Below are 17,912 nucleotides of genomic sequence, written 5' to 3'. Positions count from 1 at the left end.
AAGTAATGAGAAGGCTTTATATCAAGTTTCTCTTTCTCCCTCTTTCCTTTCCCTGTAACATTTTTAGAGAATGTAAAGGTGGAGTTGATTTATTGACAGGTTTCCTTCCTATCTGCTGTTACCAAAATGCCTTGTTCTGTGGGAAAATCACTGAACACTAGTGTGTTATCATCAGTTAATAACTATTCTGTTAATAACATTTTTGTCCATGTTCAGAAACCATTGCTGAAACTGCATATGGTACATTTTATATCATAATGTTTGTGTGCCATGACACATCCACCTGAGTCTATGTTAAAGCATGCCAAAGATGCAACCTATGGAAACTATTAATTATTATCACTGCAAATGCCAGCTGAAAATAGTGGAGGGTCATTGAGCATAGTTTTTTTTTCTCTTAAGTGACAGACATTCTATCAATTTGAGCTGATCTAGGAAATTACTGCTCTTCTCTAAAAATAAAATCTACAGGAAATGGTTAAAATGAACCATTTGATACTTCCCTGCTGTAATGAAAAATTGTCAGCATAGTTTAAGTCACAGATGAAGTTTTTTTAAACTTCTAATCTGGCTGAATTTGCTTGGAGGATGGTGCAAACCTAAGCAGATGCCAAAATCGTTTGGAGGCTATTTATTAAGAGGAAGGGTAGAGGTATTTTCTTCCAAACTAGTGCTGCAGTTTCTTCTGTGAATGTTCTATGCATCCATGGGTGCTGACTGGAGAAAGTGTTTCTCAGACTGGGTGCACGGCCAGAGGAATGAGTGAGAAGGCAAGAGAGCTTTTAAGGCTCTGAAAAGATAAGATCAAGACTATATTGTTTTCTACCTCTTAGGACTTTACTATATTTTTACAAAGCTTTCCTACACTTTCCCATTACAGTAGGAGTTCAGCAGCAGACTTAAAAATTTGGTGAAATTCTTACACAAGTGATGTAAAGAATTCATAGATTTAGAGAGCACAAGGATGCAGTCCCTGTTGTCCATTGCATTAACCCAAATTAGATGAGGAATTGTTTACATTCTCTGTTGTGTTTCCTTTTAAACTTTACCAGTGAATTAGTGTAGAAAAATGTACTACACAACATTGCGAGTTTGTTCTTTCAGTTAAGCTACAGAATTGGAATCAGCTTTTCTGCTGGTGTTGACATTGTTGAAATGATGTAACTAGTATAGCAGGTGTTTATGAACACATATAAACTAGTGATTCATAAAGATGTAATGATTTTTCTGTTATCTATTGTATTTACTAACATTTCATGGGCTTATTAGTTGTTTATGGTACTTACAGCAGGGGAGTCTGTCCTTAAGGGAATGCTGGTATTTGCTAGGAAATGCACTCCTTAGAAACATCTCCAGAAGCCAGAAATAGAAAGATGCTTGGTCATCAGCAGATTTCGGGTTTTGTGTTCTGTTTAGTCTTTGTTTTTACTCTCCTTTGAAGTGTGTTATGGAATTTATATTTGCAAATATCGTTCTTCAGTAAAAGCTTCCCCTGGTCTGCTCTGCCTCCTCTCTTCACATAGTTTTTATGTCTCAGCAGCAGAGTGGTGCTAACAAAATATTAACTACCAGGGCAAGCAAGCAAATGAAAAGAACTCAGATTTGATGCCGATTGTGTAGTGTACTTAGGTGGGTGGTAGGAAGGCTGAGAGATTGGATTATTTGTAGTTACAAATTGAGTTATTTGTAATATTTTCTTCTACGAGTCTGTGGTATTTCCCAAAGTATTGGATTTTGAACTTTGTGCAAACCAGCAGTGATAAATGACCTGTAAGCTCTGTAGATTTGGAAAAAGGAGCACTAGAGGAAGTGTCTAGACAACAGTCACAAAGGTGCTTGGTTATATTCTCAGAACATTTTGATGTGAGCAGCCATGTAATAAAGGATACACATGCAAGTATTCTGTAAGTTGATTTAATTTATTTTGAATCCCAATAGCAAATATACACTAAATAGATATCGAAAATATCCATTTTATACAGTACTGTCAGTATTGAGAGTTCTTTGTGCTGCCCTGCACATGAAGGGCAGGGCAGGCGAGTTCCAGCTGCTTGGTTTTGGCAATTGTAAGGTACTTCCATTAAGGAGGGATCCTTAACCCGTGTTATGTCAAAATATAAAGAGGAAAATAATAAAGTGAAAAACATGATTACAGTTGTTATAGATAAAAGAAAAATGTTTGTGCTGGCCTAAAGGGAGTTTAATAGTCATTCCTATTAAGCTTGAAGCATATGATAAATCTTGATTCCTACTTTTAATGTTCAGACTGCATCCAATTCTATCAATAGCAAAACATTGAAGGACATTTTCTTCTTAATGTTGCAAGGAAAAATTACCAACAACTTTTAATGACTTTTTGTCTGTTCTTGATATGAAACTTGTCTTTATCTCACTTAAAAGATTGTAAGAATATATTCTAGCTTAGAGACAACTACCTGACAATATCATAACTTTTTATTGCATCTTTGCTCACTATTAAAAATGGCACAAGAAATTGCCCTTGAAGTCTGGTAATTTTTGTTTTGCAACTTTTCTTACAACACTTTCTGGGAGAGAACCTAGGTCTCTCCTAGGTTTTTCCTTACTGTGGAAAAAGTCACTTCCACATGATTTTCAGGACTTATTTGAAAGAAAGAATGTGTCCAAACTACGTGATTTAAAGAAGGCATCTAATATCTATAATAGGAAACATCAAATACAGTTTCCAGTTCCACTTCTAAGAGTCCTTCTGTAAGATATAAAGACTTTTGTTTAAATTATTCAAATGTAGGTTGAACATTGTCAAACAATACAATGGATCCTACTTAACATATTGTTTCTAATTAATTATCTCTGAAATAGCAAATACTTTGTAAACGGTTAAATAGCATAAAATCAGCATTTTTCTGCAAATTTCAAGTATTGTAAAACTGATTTAGATAAGTTGCTTTTTCAAATAACCAACTAGGGCCTCACTTGAGGAAGTTCCCAAGCTGAACACTGTTCCTGGCTAAAATGCAGCGGAATGTTGAAGGCTGGACCTCCCAGTACTTGACAGGGTTGTTGAAGAGGCTGATGCCGCTGTACAGGGCTTTCTTCTTCCTTCGTCCCGTGGGACAGAAATCATTCACTCCCAGCTTGGCAATATGGTTGGAATGAAGGAAGACCACCTGCAGCAATAGGAGCAGAAAAATATAGGAATTGAATGAAAATGGGGAAAATATTCCTTAGCATGTAGGTGACTAGGGTTTGTTAAAACATCTATTCCATGCAGACCTTGAGAGTAACAAGAGCTTAAAATTTGTGTTAAATTTTTTTAAAAGTCTTCCACCTGCCCCAGTCTTTCCACAAAGAAAAGTCATATGGCATTTTGTCAGTGTGCTTTTGGAATAATTGGACTCTATTCTTAGGGAACTTGGTTCTAAAATGCGATTTTATATTCTCTTTTAGTAAGAATTATAATGATGCAGTATTATAATTTCATTTCTGGAAACATTTTTTGAGTGTAGCAGTTTCTTGTCCTTTTTTTTCCTTTCCTAGGAAGTGTTCCTGCAATTTTATTTTGTTTATTTCTTCAGTAAGCTTTTTTGATTTCAGGCTCTCCTAGTAGGAGATTCATGGCAAAATATATGAAACAACTCAGAACTCCCAGAGTTGTCTGATAAGTTCGGTGTATGACCTGCAGATATTTCAGTTCAGGTAATCCAGGAGGAACCTTCTTCAGCTTGTTTTTTTCCAGGTGGATTTCACGTATACTTGGGATGTTGGCAAAACTTCCATTTTCCACTTCTTTGATTTTATTATTGCCAAGGCCTAGCCTAGAAATAGTACAAGGAACATTTAATTAAAGACTAATTTGGATTCAAAGATTCATAATAGGAAAAAATCAGCATTGATCTAACATAATTTAAACTCCACTTAAAGATTGGCTCACAGCAGTTATCAGTTATCTGATGTAAGCAATTGTTCTGTTTTGCATGCAGTTTTTGTAATTATAGTGGCAAGTGTTTAAATTATAAACATCAAGTTGCTTGTGGAATAAATCATATCATTTTACCAAGTAGTGCAGCTGCTAATTGTAGTCACTTGTAATAAGTTCTAATAAATAGCCAAATAGCAAGTCTTGTCTAGAAAGGTGTTTTAAATGTATAGCTTATTTTTAAAATATAAAGGTTTTTTACTAAGCAGGACTACCTTCTTTCCTATTTCCAGTTTTTCCTTATATTTTTTGCTATAAGGCTTCAGCCTGCTTTCTTCAGAAGCTGTAGCCTCAGGTCATTCAGAATTGCTCTTTCTGCCCATCCTGTTAGCCTCTTTTTCTAAATTCTTTCCTGATTTTCAGAAACTGAATTTGGTATCTAAAGGCAGTTCAGTAATTTCTGTTACCACATCCAGTGCTGCTTAGCCATATTTTCAGAGTTCTTAAGTGAGCTTTACAGAGAGAACTTCCTTCTCTCCTATTTCAGTGATACATTCCTCAGAAACACATATTTTTCTTTAAACCCCATTGCATTTGAGAGCTGTTGTTTCCTTTACCAGCTGCTGTATTTACAAGAAAAAATTTATAAAGATTAGAAAAACTTAGGTTAGTTATATTTTGTTCTTATCCTACTTTTCAGTTGCAGCCTGTTGGCAAAACATGTAATAACAAGACTAATGTGAGGGTTTGGGGGTGTGTTTGGATTTTGAAGTTGAGTCTTATTTAGAGCAACTCTTACTAAAACACCTATATTTTTTTTTTCTCCCATTAACAAGAGAAGTATCAAATATTAGATCTTGCTGGGCATGACATTTTAACATAAAAAGGGATCCAGCCAGGAAATTTTACCTTTGTAGATCTTTGTAGCGGTTAAAATCCTCAAGTTCAATTCCTGTGATCTTATTGTCATCTAAGTGAAGCTCCAGAAGACTGGATGGCAAATCTGATGAAAAAAATGCACAGTGTGAAAAATCCAAGTCAACTAGTTTTTTCTTGGAACATTTATTATGTTGCAAAAAACTTCTTTCCTTTGTGTTTAGAATTGGGTGAAGAATCTTGGAGAGGTTGTCTATATCAAAGGAATAGGTATTACATATAATGGAGTATATATAATTATATTACATATATATAATATCTATTATGTATATATGTAATAAATATAATATATATGCAGTATATAATGTATATATGTAATATGTATGGTGTATATATGTAATATATGTGATATATATAAGATGTATTATATATTGTGTGTATTATATATAAAATATACATGAAATTATATATAATGTAATTATATTACATATAATTACATATAAGTATATTAATGAAGAAAATATAATATGAACCAATATAATTTGGTTTAAAATAATTTTTTTAAAAGTCAAGCTGTGGAAGGATATATGCTAATTAAGAGATATAAGAGTTCCAAAATTTGGTACTTTTTCTGGCTTCCTTTATAATGACTCTCATGGTTACATTGTCAAAGATGTTGATCCTGTGTTTTGTGCATTTATCTCAGAGTCTGTAGTCAAAGCCTGTGGAACCAGGGACAGGTTTTTGAAGATCTGTAATTTTTTTCTACATGCTGTAGCAGTTGTGCCACAGCTGCTAGGATGGGACTGGAAGGAAAGGTTTTGGAGTACTCTAAGCAGAATTGTGGTATTTGATAGCTCTTTCCCATGCTGGAATATTTTCTATTGCACTTCCAAAAATTACAAATCCAAACTGGTGAATGGACCAGGAGGTGGTGAATCTTTCCACAGCATCCTCTTAGTGAGGACAAGGGAAGCTCATGCCAGCCTGAATGTGTTTGCTGATGCTGGGCCGGTTTCCTGAGCCTGTGTGGATGGTCCCGGACACCACACAGTTCCGCTGCCCTCTGGGCTGGCAGAGCAAAAAGCTACATTTTTTTAAACTTTTCTGCCATTGTAGCATTTGCAGAGAGAAGCATCTGCAAACTCAGGTTGCATTTGTGGTGAAGGAGTTCACCATGAAATCTGGTTTGGTTTGTTTGTGTATCTGACACCACATTTTGGACCTCATGCTGTGTGTCTTTATAGGGGATTTCTCTATAACAAAGACAAAATTGGAATAATTTTACATTAGGATTATTTTTGTGCCAAGTGAAAGGAGCTGATACGAGGCTTTCTGATTTTAAAGTTATCTGAGCACTTGGGGTGAGTTGGTTTTACTAATTGTTGAGAGGTTGTTTTACTATTCTCTTCTACAGGTTTTTTTTTGTGTTCTCTTTTTCTTCTGTATATCTATATATGCACATATATATGCATACAGGAAGAGATTAATAAGAAACAAGTTCTTTATCTGAATGATCAGAAATAAATACAGGGGCCAACATTGTTTCCCTGTGAGTTAGAGTATAGAACACAGTGTTTTGCTTTGTTTCCTTGCTTTTTCTTTTAGTTGGTAGTTTTGAGCAGTTGAAAATCATGAGAATTTGGTTCAGTTCCACACTGATCTGCAGAAAAAGCAGGTGGAGTGTTGTACTAAAATCTTGTATGCTGCATTTGTGTGTGCGGAGGTCAGTGATTGGTCAAGTTAGTGTTTTAATTTATTTTTACCTCCAAATTACAAGGTTGGAGTTTTTCTATGTGAAAAAGTGATTTGCTCTTGTATTATGTTATGGTGAATTTAATTAAATATTAAAATAAAGTTTTACTTAGCAAAACTACATTGACCATCATATTTGAGGTGCAGTGTGACTTGAAATACTAAAACTTCATTTTAGAAATTTTGGAATTACATTTTAAATCCATAAAGGAAGTGGGAATTTTGCACGCCTTATATCCCTGATCAAATACTGGGGAGTTTATCCTTTCTCTGTGAGAATTTTTGAGAGGCTGACAAGTGAAAGATGTGAAGTGACATCAAATTATTAATTTCTTTGTATTTTTCCTCCTGAGACAAGTGTCTGGACATTCCGAGAGGAATGGATGTGCTGACAGGGAGAAGGTGGGAGAGGGAGCCTGTGTGCACTGTGTTTGTGCTGTTTGTGCATGAACTCTTCTGGGGTGGGGAATTGGATATAAAGTTCAAAAACAAAAGGTAGGAAGTGGTTTGGCAGTAATGACAATACAAAATCATTTATGAATTTAATAATCCTTCAGATGTTAAAGCATTTTATTAAGGAGTGTGCCAGTATAAGTAAACTAGAAAAGGGAAAGCAGACCTACCTTTAGGAATTGAAGTTAACTTGGCCTCTGCAATTCGTATGTGGTAGATATTTACCCCTTCAAAAGCCCCTGGCTCTATTCCATCGTTGTTAAGAGGATTTGCACTCATTTCTGCCCAAGGGGGAAAAAGAAAAGCATTTATGGCATTGGAATTTTGTGCAGCTCAGACTTAAGTTATGAAGAGCTGATTTAAATTTATTTATGATTTCTGATATTGCAAGCACTCTTTAATGTTTAGCTTTGATTGTCTGTTCTGAGGGGTGTCACAGCTCTCAGGGAATTAAGGCTGTGTTACTTGGCTTGCAGGATTCTCCAAAACTTGACCTTTGCAGCAACTTCACATAGAAACCAAATTGTGGGGGGTATTCCCACAGCATGGATATCTCTTTTAGAGAAAATTGTGCCTTGGGGAAATGTTTAAATGGAAATTATGTATAATATGTTCCATTTTTGGTAAAGACATTTTCTGTTCTACTTAGTTAGACTTACCTAAAACATGTAGAGACTTCATTCCTTTAAATACATCCTTGGGAATTTTCTTAACCTTATTAGCATGAATTCTGAGCTCTGCAAGAGTTCTGGGTAGATTTGTTGGAATCTCTGTCAGTTGATTGTGGGACAAATACAGTCGTCGTAGCCTCTTTGTTGGTTGAAAGGCTTTGGGATGGATCTTGTATATTTTATTGTTGTTCAAAGCCAGTGCCTATGAGAGGTGGAAAGATCAATTTAAAAGCTTTCTTTACCCAGGACTGTTACGACTATGAATTTGAAGTCATGGATTTTATGTGTAATTCAGCAATTAAGTATTTAAAATATTTCCTTTTTCCATCCTACCAAACTTCAGCACTTTGTAGAGGCTTTAGGCGTTTCAGTTGATTATGAAAAACAAAGAAGAACCTGAAAGCTGGAACATTAACCAGAAGGTAGAGCTGACAAGGTGCCAATGGGTCATGAGAACTGGCGAAACAATATGTTTGTATTCAGATATTTTGTGGGATTGAATGGGGGTTATATACTTCGTTGCTATTGTTCCTTAATGCAGACAAATTCTCAAAACTTGGAATCTCATCTGTTATTTTAACATAATGCTGCAAAATAAAAGTGAAGTTTTTAATCTTTCTTAGACATTAGTATCTGTATATGACACATGAATTTATGTTTTATTTGGCATTTCCAGCTGCTGTGAACTTCAGTCTCTCTCTTCTGTACAGTACATGAGTCTTTTGGGGGCAGCTTCTTCCTCATTGCTATGTGTTATCAGAGAGCTTGTAATGAGTTACTACAGACAGCAAAATACACACTGTTTGAAATTATTTTGCATGTCAAATCACACCTCTGCATTTCCATACTTAAGCTATTCATTTATGTTTCTTTTTTATTTCTTGGAGTCATCTCTTCTTAGGAAAAAAAGTAGAGCAAACAATAATTATTTTTCCCAGAAAAAAATGAGGTTAGCTCAAGGAAATAAACAGGAAATGCTCCTCGCTAATCCAAATTGCCATCTGTGCCTTTGCTAAGCAGACTCCAGGACTGAGCCAAGTTGTACAAAGTAAACTTTGCTCTCAGTGCAAATGTTGTTCAGCCTTGACACAAATGTACCGAGGAGAAAAAGCAAAGCAGCTCAGTGTGCTCAGCTATCACATAATTAAGTGGTGACTCTAGTCTTTAATGTGTTTGCTGATGGATTCCAGTGGTTTTCTTAGTTGTTGGAGATAAGAGACTCTTAGATCTTTTACACAGAATATAAACCACAGTTTGTGCAGTTACCTTTTGCTTGCTGCTAAGACCATTTTGCACCCAGACACGAGAGAATAGGAAATGCTTCATTGTCAACTCTGAATTTATATAGTTCCTGGTTTTTTTGTCCTGTCCTAGGCCATAACAATTAACAAGCCCATTTATAAACACTTAGATCTGGTAAATTTTCAGATCTTGCTCAGAAGCCAAATATGACTGAAAAGATTTGTTTTGTAGAATCACAGAATGATTTTGGGTTGGCACAGACCTTAAACACCATTCAGTGCTACCCCCTGCCATGGGTAGGGACACCTTCCACTGTCCCAGGGTGCTCCAAGTCCCATCCAACCTGGCCTTGGACACTTCCAGGGATCCAGGGGCAGCCACAGCTGCTCTGGGTACCCTGTGCCAGGGCCTCATCACTCTCACAGGGGAGAATTTCTTCCTAATGTGTTAGGAATGGTCCTTATGTTAGTCTGTGTGTCTCATGTCTTTCTGTGGAGAATAGAATGTAGTTAATTTGCTCTCAGTTATGGAACAGGTTTGGGTTTTAGAGAAAAAAAATTTAAATGCTCAGTATTTGTTAGTGGAACTAGATCTGGATAGTGGATCTACAGTGACATCCAATAGAAACAAATATTCTAAAGCAGATTTAATCTACTTCCCAGCCCTCTGGGACTCTCATTTCCTTTCATCATAAAAAGGGTTTATTGTGTACTGTAAACATCTAGATTTATCAGTTGCCAGCGATATTTGTTTCAAAGCCTGTTGCTACATGCATAACTGAGCATGGTAATAAATTATAGTAAAGCCCCTGGGTTTTCCAGTAATTCAGTGTTTCTCTGTTTTCTGTTCATTGGTTTCAGTGCTATATGTGTTAGCTTTATGTTCTCTTCTTTTGAAAATATCCTCAGAAAATGTTAAATTTTGTGAGGTTAAATTCTTTCTGCTATTTTCCATCTAAGCAGATAAAAAGGAGGCCTTGCAGTCTTTGAAATGTAGGGAATGTTTCTGTGCATGCTAAGAACTGAAAAATCTTCAGAATCTTTTTGGTTAGATCTATATGGTAAATTTTCTGGGTATTGTAGAAAGTAGTTCTTACAACCCAAAGGTATATGCTTCTTACTATGTGGAAGCACTCAAATACGCAGGCATTAGACTATTTTTATCTGTATTATTGGAGAAGGAAATAACATTTATATTTTTAAAGCATCTAAATATTTCAGATTGCTAACTAAGATTTCAAACTTGGGAAATGGCAAACTTACATAAAGTGATGTGAGTCCTTGGAGATCATTTTCCTTGACCTCTTTGATTTTGTTGTTTTGAAGATCAATCATACGAGTATCTGGCGGGATGTTGCGAGGAATTGATGTCAAACCTACATAAATGTGACATAAACAGAACCATTATGTTCTGTATTTAAGGCCAAAGAAATTAACTGCCAAACATCAAAACACAATAAGATTGTTAATGAATATGGTGGGGAAGAAAATATGAACAGCCATAAAGCAAAGGGTAGAAGGGAATTTTTGATAGTGGGAAAAACTAATGATTCAAAAATGTGCCACAAACATGTGCATAGTTTTGGGAGGAATTGCTTCTGCTCCTGACCATGAAAGCTTAATGGGGACTGCTCACTGTGGGCTCTTTGCATCTGTGAAATAATCTTCAGAGCATGGGTTGTCCTACAGAGCAGCTGTTTAGTCCCTGGAGAAGGGATCCCTCAGGAATCCAGGGCGGTGGTTCCCTGGTGAGGAGCAGGGCTGTGGATTCAGGGTTCTCTGCTTAGTGCTCCTTCAGACCTCTGCTCTGCCCTGTCCATGTCAATGGGGCAACTGCCGAGGGTTCATTCAGGTCATGGCAGGGCTGAGAAACCTGTTCTTGGTGTGGGCACTCTCCACTGCCAGCACTTCAGTACCAGTACCAGAAGTCATTAACATAAATCAGTACCAGTAGCATTATTCTCCCAACCCAGTTTGCTGTTCAGTTACAAACCCAGTGCAGTTCAGGCCATCTGAGGTCCTGAATCAGCAGAAAGGACTCAACAGGGACAGTAACTTTCTTTTGAGTGGAAATGTTGATGTGTGAAATGCTAAATGCTGTCCATTTTAACAATTACTCTGTAACTGATTGCAGTTATCTAAAGATGAAGTCTTTTAATGTGGGATTTTTCTATGTGTAAACTCATGTAGAGCAGTTTGAAATCTGTAGACCAGATACATTAACCACAGTTTGCTGCTGTCAGCAAAAGTTTTTGATTCCTTAATAATAACCCAGAAATTTTATGTATGGACAATGTTTCTAAGACACAAGGAGTCCAGGATGAAGTTTAGGAAGGTGGCAGGGCTGTGATGAGAAAAAATGTCATTATCACTGTGCTAGTGATGGGAGCACAGTCCTTTCATTGCCTTGAATGATAGGAAAACTTCAATGAGCACTAATTCAAATTGCCACAATTAATAATGAATTCACTTTTAGGGACTGGGATGTACCTGCAGCACTGACAGGAACGCATTTGCCTTTGGCTAAATGGTTACCAGGGATGCTTACTTTGGTGAAAGTTAAGCTGAGGGAATACTTCGTATCCCATTTATGTTCCTGCATAATAATTCATCTTCTAAAAGACAAATCCTACAAAGGAGAATCCAGTGGAGAACAGACACACAAATTCATTCTTACCTAGGTCAGAGCAATGGACAACTCTCACATAGCACTGGCATCCAAAGGGGCATGTTGGGAACAGATCAAAAGGAATGAGTGGTAGAATGGGTTCAGTGGTTGGAAATAGAGAATTGTCATCATCATCATCGTCGTCGTCATCTTCCATATCTTGGAGCATCATATTCTTTAGTGTAAAATATGAGGGACCAGTGAGAGATTTAGCAGAGCACAAAGCCAAGAAAAGAAGGAGTGTGTATTCTTTCATATCTTCTTAATCAGGATAACCAATCTTGGAAAGTGAACAAACAAACAAAAAAACAAACATCAGAATCAGTGAATAGGGAAAAACAAATGAAGCTATTGAATTGTTTACTTCACTCATTGCCACACCATCTAGTCCTGAAAAAGTGCCTGTTGTGAATATTGAGGTTTAATTAGTATATAAAGGATATAAAAATAATCTTTTTAATATAAATAAATACTATAAAATAACACATAATGTTAAATTAATTAGGCATTAATGTATTATCAAAGCATTTTAGTTTTGTTTACAAATAATATCATCATTTGCTTCATGCTTTGAAGTGGGATTTTTGTAGTAAACTTTACCGTAACTTGGAATATGATTTATTTTATTCATTCTCAGTAAAAAAATATTTTTAGTGGGATATATTTGCATGTGTGCATTGCTTATAAAATTGGGAAGTGCTTGATTAGCAGTGCATAAAATGCACTCAGTGGGATACTTCCTAAACACTCGGTATTCCACTCCCTAAATGCTTTAATTAAGCTCTTCCCAGTCTAATCTGAAATTTCCAGTCCTGACAACAACTTGTCCCACGTTCCAGTTATTTGTTTGTTATTGTCACTGATAGAAGTTGACCTCTGCAAAGACATCTCACAGAGTTGTAGAATCATCTCATTCCACCTCTCTGTCCTGGGCAGAAACATTTTCCATTATCCCAGGCTGCTCCAAGCCCCATCCAGCCTGGCTTTGGGCACTTCCAGGGATCCAGGGGCAGCCACAGCTGCTCTGGGCACCTGTGCCAGGGCCTGCCCACTCTCACAGGAAGAAATTTCTTCCCAATAGTCTAAACTTGTTCCCTACCAGTGTGGAGCCCTTCCCCTTGTCCTGTTACTCCAGGCTCTTGTAAGAAGTCCCTCTCTGCCTTTCTTGTTGGCTCCTTCAAGCACTGGAAGGTCACCCCAAAACTTCTCTTTTCCAGGCTGAACAAACCAAATTCTCTCTTGACTTCTGTTCAAGGAGGGCTCTTTTCTCTGAGAAGGACTTGACTATTAGAAATCCATGTCAGTGGAAATCGGTGACTTAATTTACATCCAGAAGAAAAGCTGAAATCTGCTATTTTTGTGTGTGAATTTTTCAATAAACATAGGTTGGGGCTTTTCTGTGTGGTGGGTTTTTTTTTCCTTGCTCCTACAAAACTAAGTGCAGAGGAGAATGGAGATAGTAGGAATTGCCACAGAATGCAAGAAACCGCGAGAAAATGTAGATTCAGCCCTCAGCTTGACATTTTTCCCTTCAAATCCCAATTCCAGAAGTCATTTGGAAATGAAAATGTGCTGCATAAACTGAGAGGCTGCAGGAAATTTTATTGTGCATGTCCTGTTTATAAAAACATTTCTATTTAGACTATCATAGGCCTCTTTAAGGAAATACTAAACAGGTGTCAAATCTTGTTTGATCACCTAATTAAATGCTTGCTGATCTGTTTGGAGATGAAAAATGTCTTTCTGTAGGCATTTTGTCATTGATCCTCCACTGCAGGAAAAGGAGTGCTCTGCTTTGTACTGGGGCCTGACTTGGCTTGTTCAAAATGAGATTTTGTTTGTACTGCTTTTTTCTATGCAGAGTAATTTTGATGTTTATTGAAGGGGGTTCATAATAGCATTATATGCAAATATCCTGCATACCTTGCTGCTCCTGTATCTGTGTCTGTTTCAGGAAGTTTAAAAAGAAGAAAGCTAACAGTGTTCAGATGACATAAAAAGAATGGGGGACTTCTTTCCTCCAAATATATGCCTGAAATCAGAATCACAAAGTACTTTGTATCTTGTAGATAAACAACATCTAGCTAAATTTAATATTTTCCATAATAGTACAGTTGCGTGCCCACTTGGGTAGGGCATGTACTTTTACTGATGTAACAAGATTATCTCCACATGTATTTTTTCCCATATATTTTCCTTTGTATTCAAAATAATGTTCTCTTACAATGCTCCTAGAAATAATTTTGTGGTTGTTCTTGCAATCCCTTAGAATGTCTGTCCTTGAAAGACTCTTTATAGTTAAACAGTGCTGGGAAGAAGGAACCTCTGATTGTTTTTTTGGAGAGAATTGTTGTCATCTCTGGCTGTGCACCTTTGGAATATTTGGCCTTTTCAGTCTTCTATTTCAGCCTCAGAAAAAGGCCAAAATCTTCACTACTTTAGTCATACCATCAATTAGAAGATGAGGAGTTGGAAGCCTTTCAGACTTCCAAGTCCTCCTTGTTCTTGGACAAGTGGTTTAATGGCTGGGCTATCACACCTGAGCTCTCAGGCTCTCTGTTCTTCCCTGGCAGTTTAGGTCCTAAGTGCCAAAATGCCCTGTGGTTTATCCAGTGATGAGACACCATTTCCATATGCAGGATATCAAATGTGATGATGTTTGGGGACATGGACTTTCCAAGTCCCTGCTGACTTCAATTTGTGAAAGGCACTGGCTGGTTAGTTTTACTGGATCTAAAAGAAACTTGCATGTATGTTCCTAAAATGTTGGTTTGGATCTGGTGCTAGGAAGTTTTCTTATGAAACAACCTAAAAATCTGTTCCCACACTTGCATCTGTAGCAGATGGATTTCATACTTCCTTTCACATAGCCAAAAATTAGGATTTCGAAGTATTAAAAGACTGAGGCTGTGACTGCAGTAGTGGCCAATTTGAACTCTTGAAAAACATGTGTTGCTCACAAAGTTCTAGAAAATTAGTGTTGAAATGTGTCACTGGTGACATATATTAGTTCTGAGTCAAATCTCTTGAAAACAAGTCCCTTTATGTAAGGAATCCTGAGCTGTGATTTTTTTCATTTTAAAGAAAAAAGTCCTTGCTTCATCTTCCCATCTGGCCCTTAGGAAATCATTACTGGCTTTGTAGTTAGGAATGATCATTAAGCTTGAGTCCAGGTTTGCATAGGCCAAAGCAATGCCAAGGAATGGATCCTAAAGAACTGAGTTCTGTAAAGGTGTGGGGATGGTTCTTTCCTGCCTGAGGTTTGGAGTTTCCCAGTAAACAGATGCTTTTATGACTCTTCAAAAATAGTCTGACTCTGCAGCACTTCTCAAAGAACTTTTACAAACTTTCTGCATGCGTAAACTTCAAGAATAAGAGAATTAAAAGAAAGCCTAAAATCCGAGATCTTAGTGATCTTTTTGAAAGTACTGTCACGAAGATTTTATTAAATACTGTTTCAGAAGGTATAGGTACGGCTGTGCTAATGGTCCCCTGCTGCCACTTGAGCCTGACTGTGCTCCCAGGTGTTCCCTGCCAGCTCTATGGTACCAGCTCTTCCTTTCAGGCTGTTCACTGAGCTGGTTTAACTCATTACACCAGCACAAAACTAATGTGAACAGCAGAAAACCCCATCATATTCTTTCCAAATGAAGAAACTGAGTCACTTTGGAGTACCAGAACCAGCACAAAAGAATGGGTAGAACGGCCTGGTTGGCTGGGCTGGAACATTAAATGGAAAGAGAAGGAAGGAGGAGCAATGGGGGAGCCATTCCTGACATATTCAAGCTGTTAGGCAGGCTTAAGTGCTCTGTTAAATAATCCCCTGAGCAGCTGGTTGTCACTTGGACAAATCCTGGCTTTGTCCATTCTTGTTTTAACAGACCAGAACATTGAGAATTAGTTTGACAAAGAGTGTGGTGAATTCAAGCTCCATTGTACCTTCTTTATGTCAACCCTTCTTATCCTTCAGCACAAAAAGCTTTTGAGTACCTTCTCCCTGGAACATGAGCCACCCCAAGTGAGGTGACTGAATGTGTAGAGTGCATTTCACATGGAGAGATGATCTAAGCTGCTTTCCTGAGGTCTTTCACTGTCCAAAAATCACTGCACTGGTTGTTTGGGACACACTTATCCTCACTAATGTGGTCATCTATACCCAAACTCATATTGCCAAACTACACATGGAACACAGACACTTTTTATGCTATTAGTTATAACTTATAAATCACTAAATACAGGTGATGTCACAGGATAATTTGATTAAAACCCTTAACATTTTATGTGGAAATTCCCATATTTCTCTTATGTGAAAATTCTAAGCATGAGTTATGAGAAGAAAACCCTTTTCAGTGAGAACAGAAGTTGTGTTGTTAGCATGGGAAGAGGGCATAAAGAGACCCAACAACAAATAACTCTGAATTGCTTGGCAGCTGAAAAGCAGTCCAGCAATGTGGACTTTGCTTTCTTATCAGTTATGATACTGAAGGACTTAATACATGAAGTTTTTAAGTCTTAAAAAGACTCTAAATTATATTTAGAAATCTCTCCTGCTACCGATGTAGAGACAAACTTCCCATGGCATTATTTCTGAAAAGGAAATGTTTAAATGACCTGGTGGTGGTCTTTGCAGAGGCAAAGAAAAGTCCCTGTGTTCATTAATAACACAAATCATTTCTCTGTGCACAGATTTTTTCCAAAGAAAGGCAAGACCATAACTGTTTTGAAATCTATATTTAAAAATAGTTCTGGTTCTATTAGTCATTGTCCCAATCCAGAAATAAAAGAAGTTTATGTTTAACTCTTTATCTACTCAATTGATTTACTTAAATTGCTGAAGAAAACAGGAGGAAGGTTTTTGTTAGTAAGATTAGTGTAGAAATGACTGTTGAGAGAAATAGTCCAATATTGAAGTTGAGCAGTAATAATTAAGAGGATGTTTACAAAATAAGTTGTATTTTTAGAGTATTTACTTTTTATGGAAAGCTGCTTGATTCTTGATACTGACTGATCTATGAGGATTTTTAGGTTGTAGTTCATCTACAGTTCATTCTTTTCTGGGTTGTTTTTAATTACTTTGCTGATATGTACTTTAAATCCCCCACCAACTTGAATACCAAATTACAGAAAGTTAACACTGAGTTATTACTCAATAAGAGTTGCTGTTATTGTAGAGTAGATTTTCATAGATGGTTATAACTGAAAAAGTGTTATGGTCAGTTGTAACATTTTTCTGACAAGTCTTTGATATTTAAATAATTCACTGTAGCTCTATTTGTTTTTCAGCTCACATGTAGTAATAAATACAGAAGTATTTCAGCTGCAAGCAAATTTTCAAATGTTCCATTTAAAAAGTGGTATTTCTAATTCTAAATTATCTGATATTATTAATCTGCACATAGTGACTGACAACCTTAACTCTTTGCTGCTGTTAATATAGAATAGATATTCAAACTGGACATACCTTGCAGGTTTGGAAGTTCTTCCAGAAGCACTGGGATAATCCACCTTAGGTCCTTATGTCCAATTATTTCATATTACCAAAAAATAGGGGAAAAGGAAGCTAGAGTGAGTTCTGTGAAATGAAAGGCATATATAAAGAAAAAGTCCACTTCCAATCTTCTTGATCCTTCTGGCACTGTGGGTGATACCAGAGTAAAGTGCTGCTTCAGATTAGCCCATCTTAGTACTGAAGAATGATATTAAGGCGACTTGTTACCACTCATATGTTTTTCATCACTGTCTGTATTAGAGCCAAAACTTCTGGCTTAACTCTAGACGTCTAGTGGAAGACTTTATAAAACCTGTAGTTTAATAATAGTTGACATCAGGCCGTTGGAAGTACAGTGAGGTCCATTTCAGGTCATTCCTGCTGTGGAATCCCACTTATTTATGATTTCACTAGCCATTATCCTTTTGAAAGTGTGACTTCAATAAAACTATAAAACTTCAGCCAGTGACAGAGTAAACCAGTAGCCTGCAGTGACCTGCAGGCTGCCAAACCTTTCTAAAGTTAGAAAATTAGGACTTTATTGTGTAGCTATGTATAAATTTTAGCTCTGCTTTCAGGAGGCAGCAATCTGGCTGGGGACAGTGGTTCACGAATGTAAACTATAGATCAGATTTTTATCAATATAGCTAATTTCCATCTCTTGTGTGTGGGAAATAAAGCATATATATTAGTGAAAACAGAGGCAATATTTGCAGCATTCTGTGATTGAACTTGTGGATTTAAAATCATGTCTTTGGAATGTGCCCTGTTACAAAGTTTGTACTGACGAGCACATCACAATATTTAGAAACTGGGTTATTCTTTGTTTACATTTTGTAGGCCTCTGTTTATGTAAACTTCA

At 36.8% G+C, this 17,912-nt stretch overlaps 2 protein-coding genes across 5 annotated transcripts in view; one reads left to right on the top strand and one right to left on the bottom strand.

The window, feature by feature from the left end:
- CENPP (centromere protein P) overlaps window positions 1–17,912 on the top strand; it is a 114,109-nt gene that overhangs the window by 50,834 nt on the left and 45,363 nt on the right. The gene's annotated exons all lie outside the window — the stretch shown is intronic.
- Window positions 1,901–17,582, bottom strand: ASPN (asporin). The gene is made up of 8 exons (XM_021529203.3): window positions 17,024–17,582; window positions 11,572–11,842; window positions 10,158–10,270; window positions 7,642–7,855; window positions 7,153–7,263; window positions 4,808–4,901; window positions 3,659–3,797; window positions 1,901–3,149 (listed from the first exon to the last, which is right to left on the bottom strand). The coding sequence occupies exons 2-8, from the start codon at window positions 11,816–11,818 to the stop codon at window positions 2,952–2,954; spliced, it is 1,116 nt and encodes a 371-aa protein (XP_021384878.1). The 5' UTR covers window positions 11,819–11,842; window positions 17,024–17,582; the 3' UTR covers window positions 1,901–2,951.

The sequence above is a fragment of the Lonchura striata genome, chromosome 12 (assembly GCF_050655825.1).
Source record: "Lonchura striata isolate lonStrDom1 chromosome 12, ASM5065582v1, whole genome shotgun sequence".
NCBI classification, from domain to species: Eukaryota; Metazoa; Chordata; class Aves; order Passeriformes; family Estrildidae; genus Lonchura; species Lonchura striata.
This window is presented reverse-complemented; position numbering and strand designations above follow the sequence as displayed.

What these genes read in the sequence shown, in the direction of transcription:
- ASPN (XM_021529203.3), bottom strand. Translation starts at nt 11,818, where the DNA reads ATGAAAGAATACACACTCCTTCTTTTCTTGGCTTTGTGCTCTGCTAAA. An exon ending in TGTCCATTGCTCTGACCTAG is followed by an intron (nt 10,271 to 11,571) that starts GTAAGAATGAAT and finishes ACATTTATGTAG; the next exon opens with GTTTGACATCAATTCCTCGC. An exon ending in CGCTACAAAGATCTACAAAG is followed by an intron (nt 3,798 to 4,807) that starts GTAAAATTTCCT and finishes TACTATTTCTAG; the next exon opens with GCTAGGCCTTGGCAATAATA.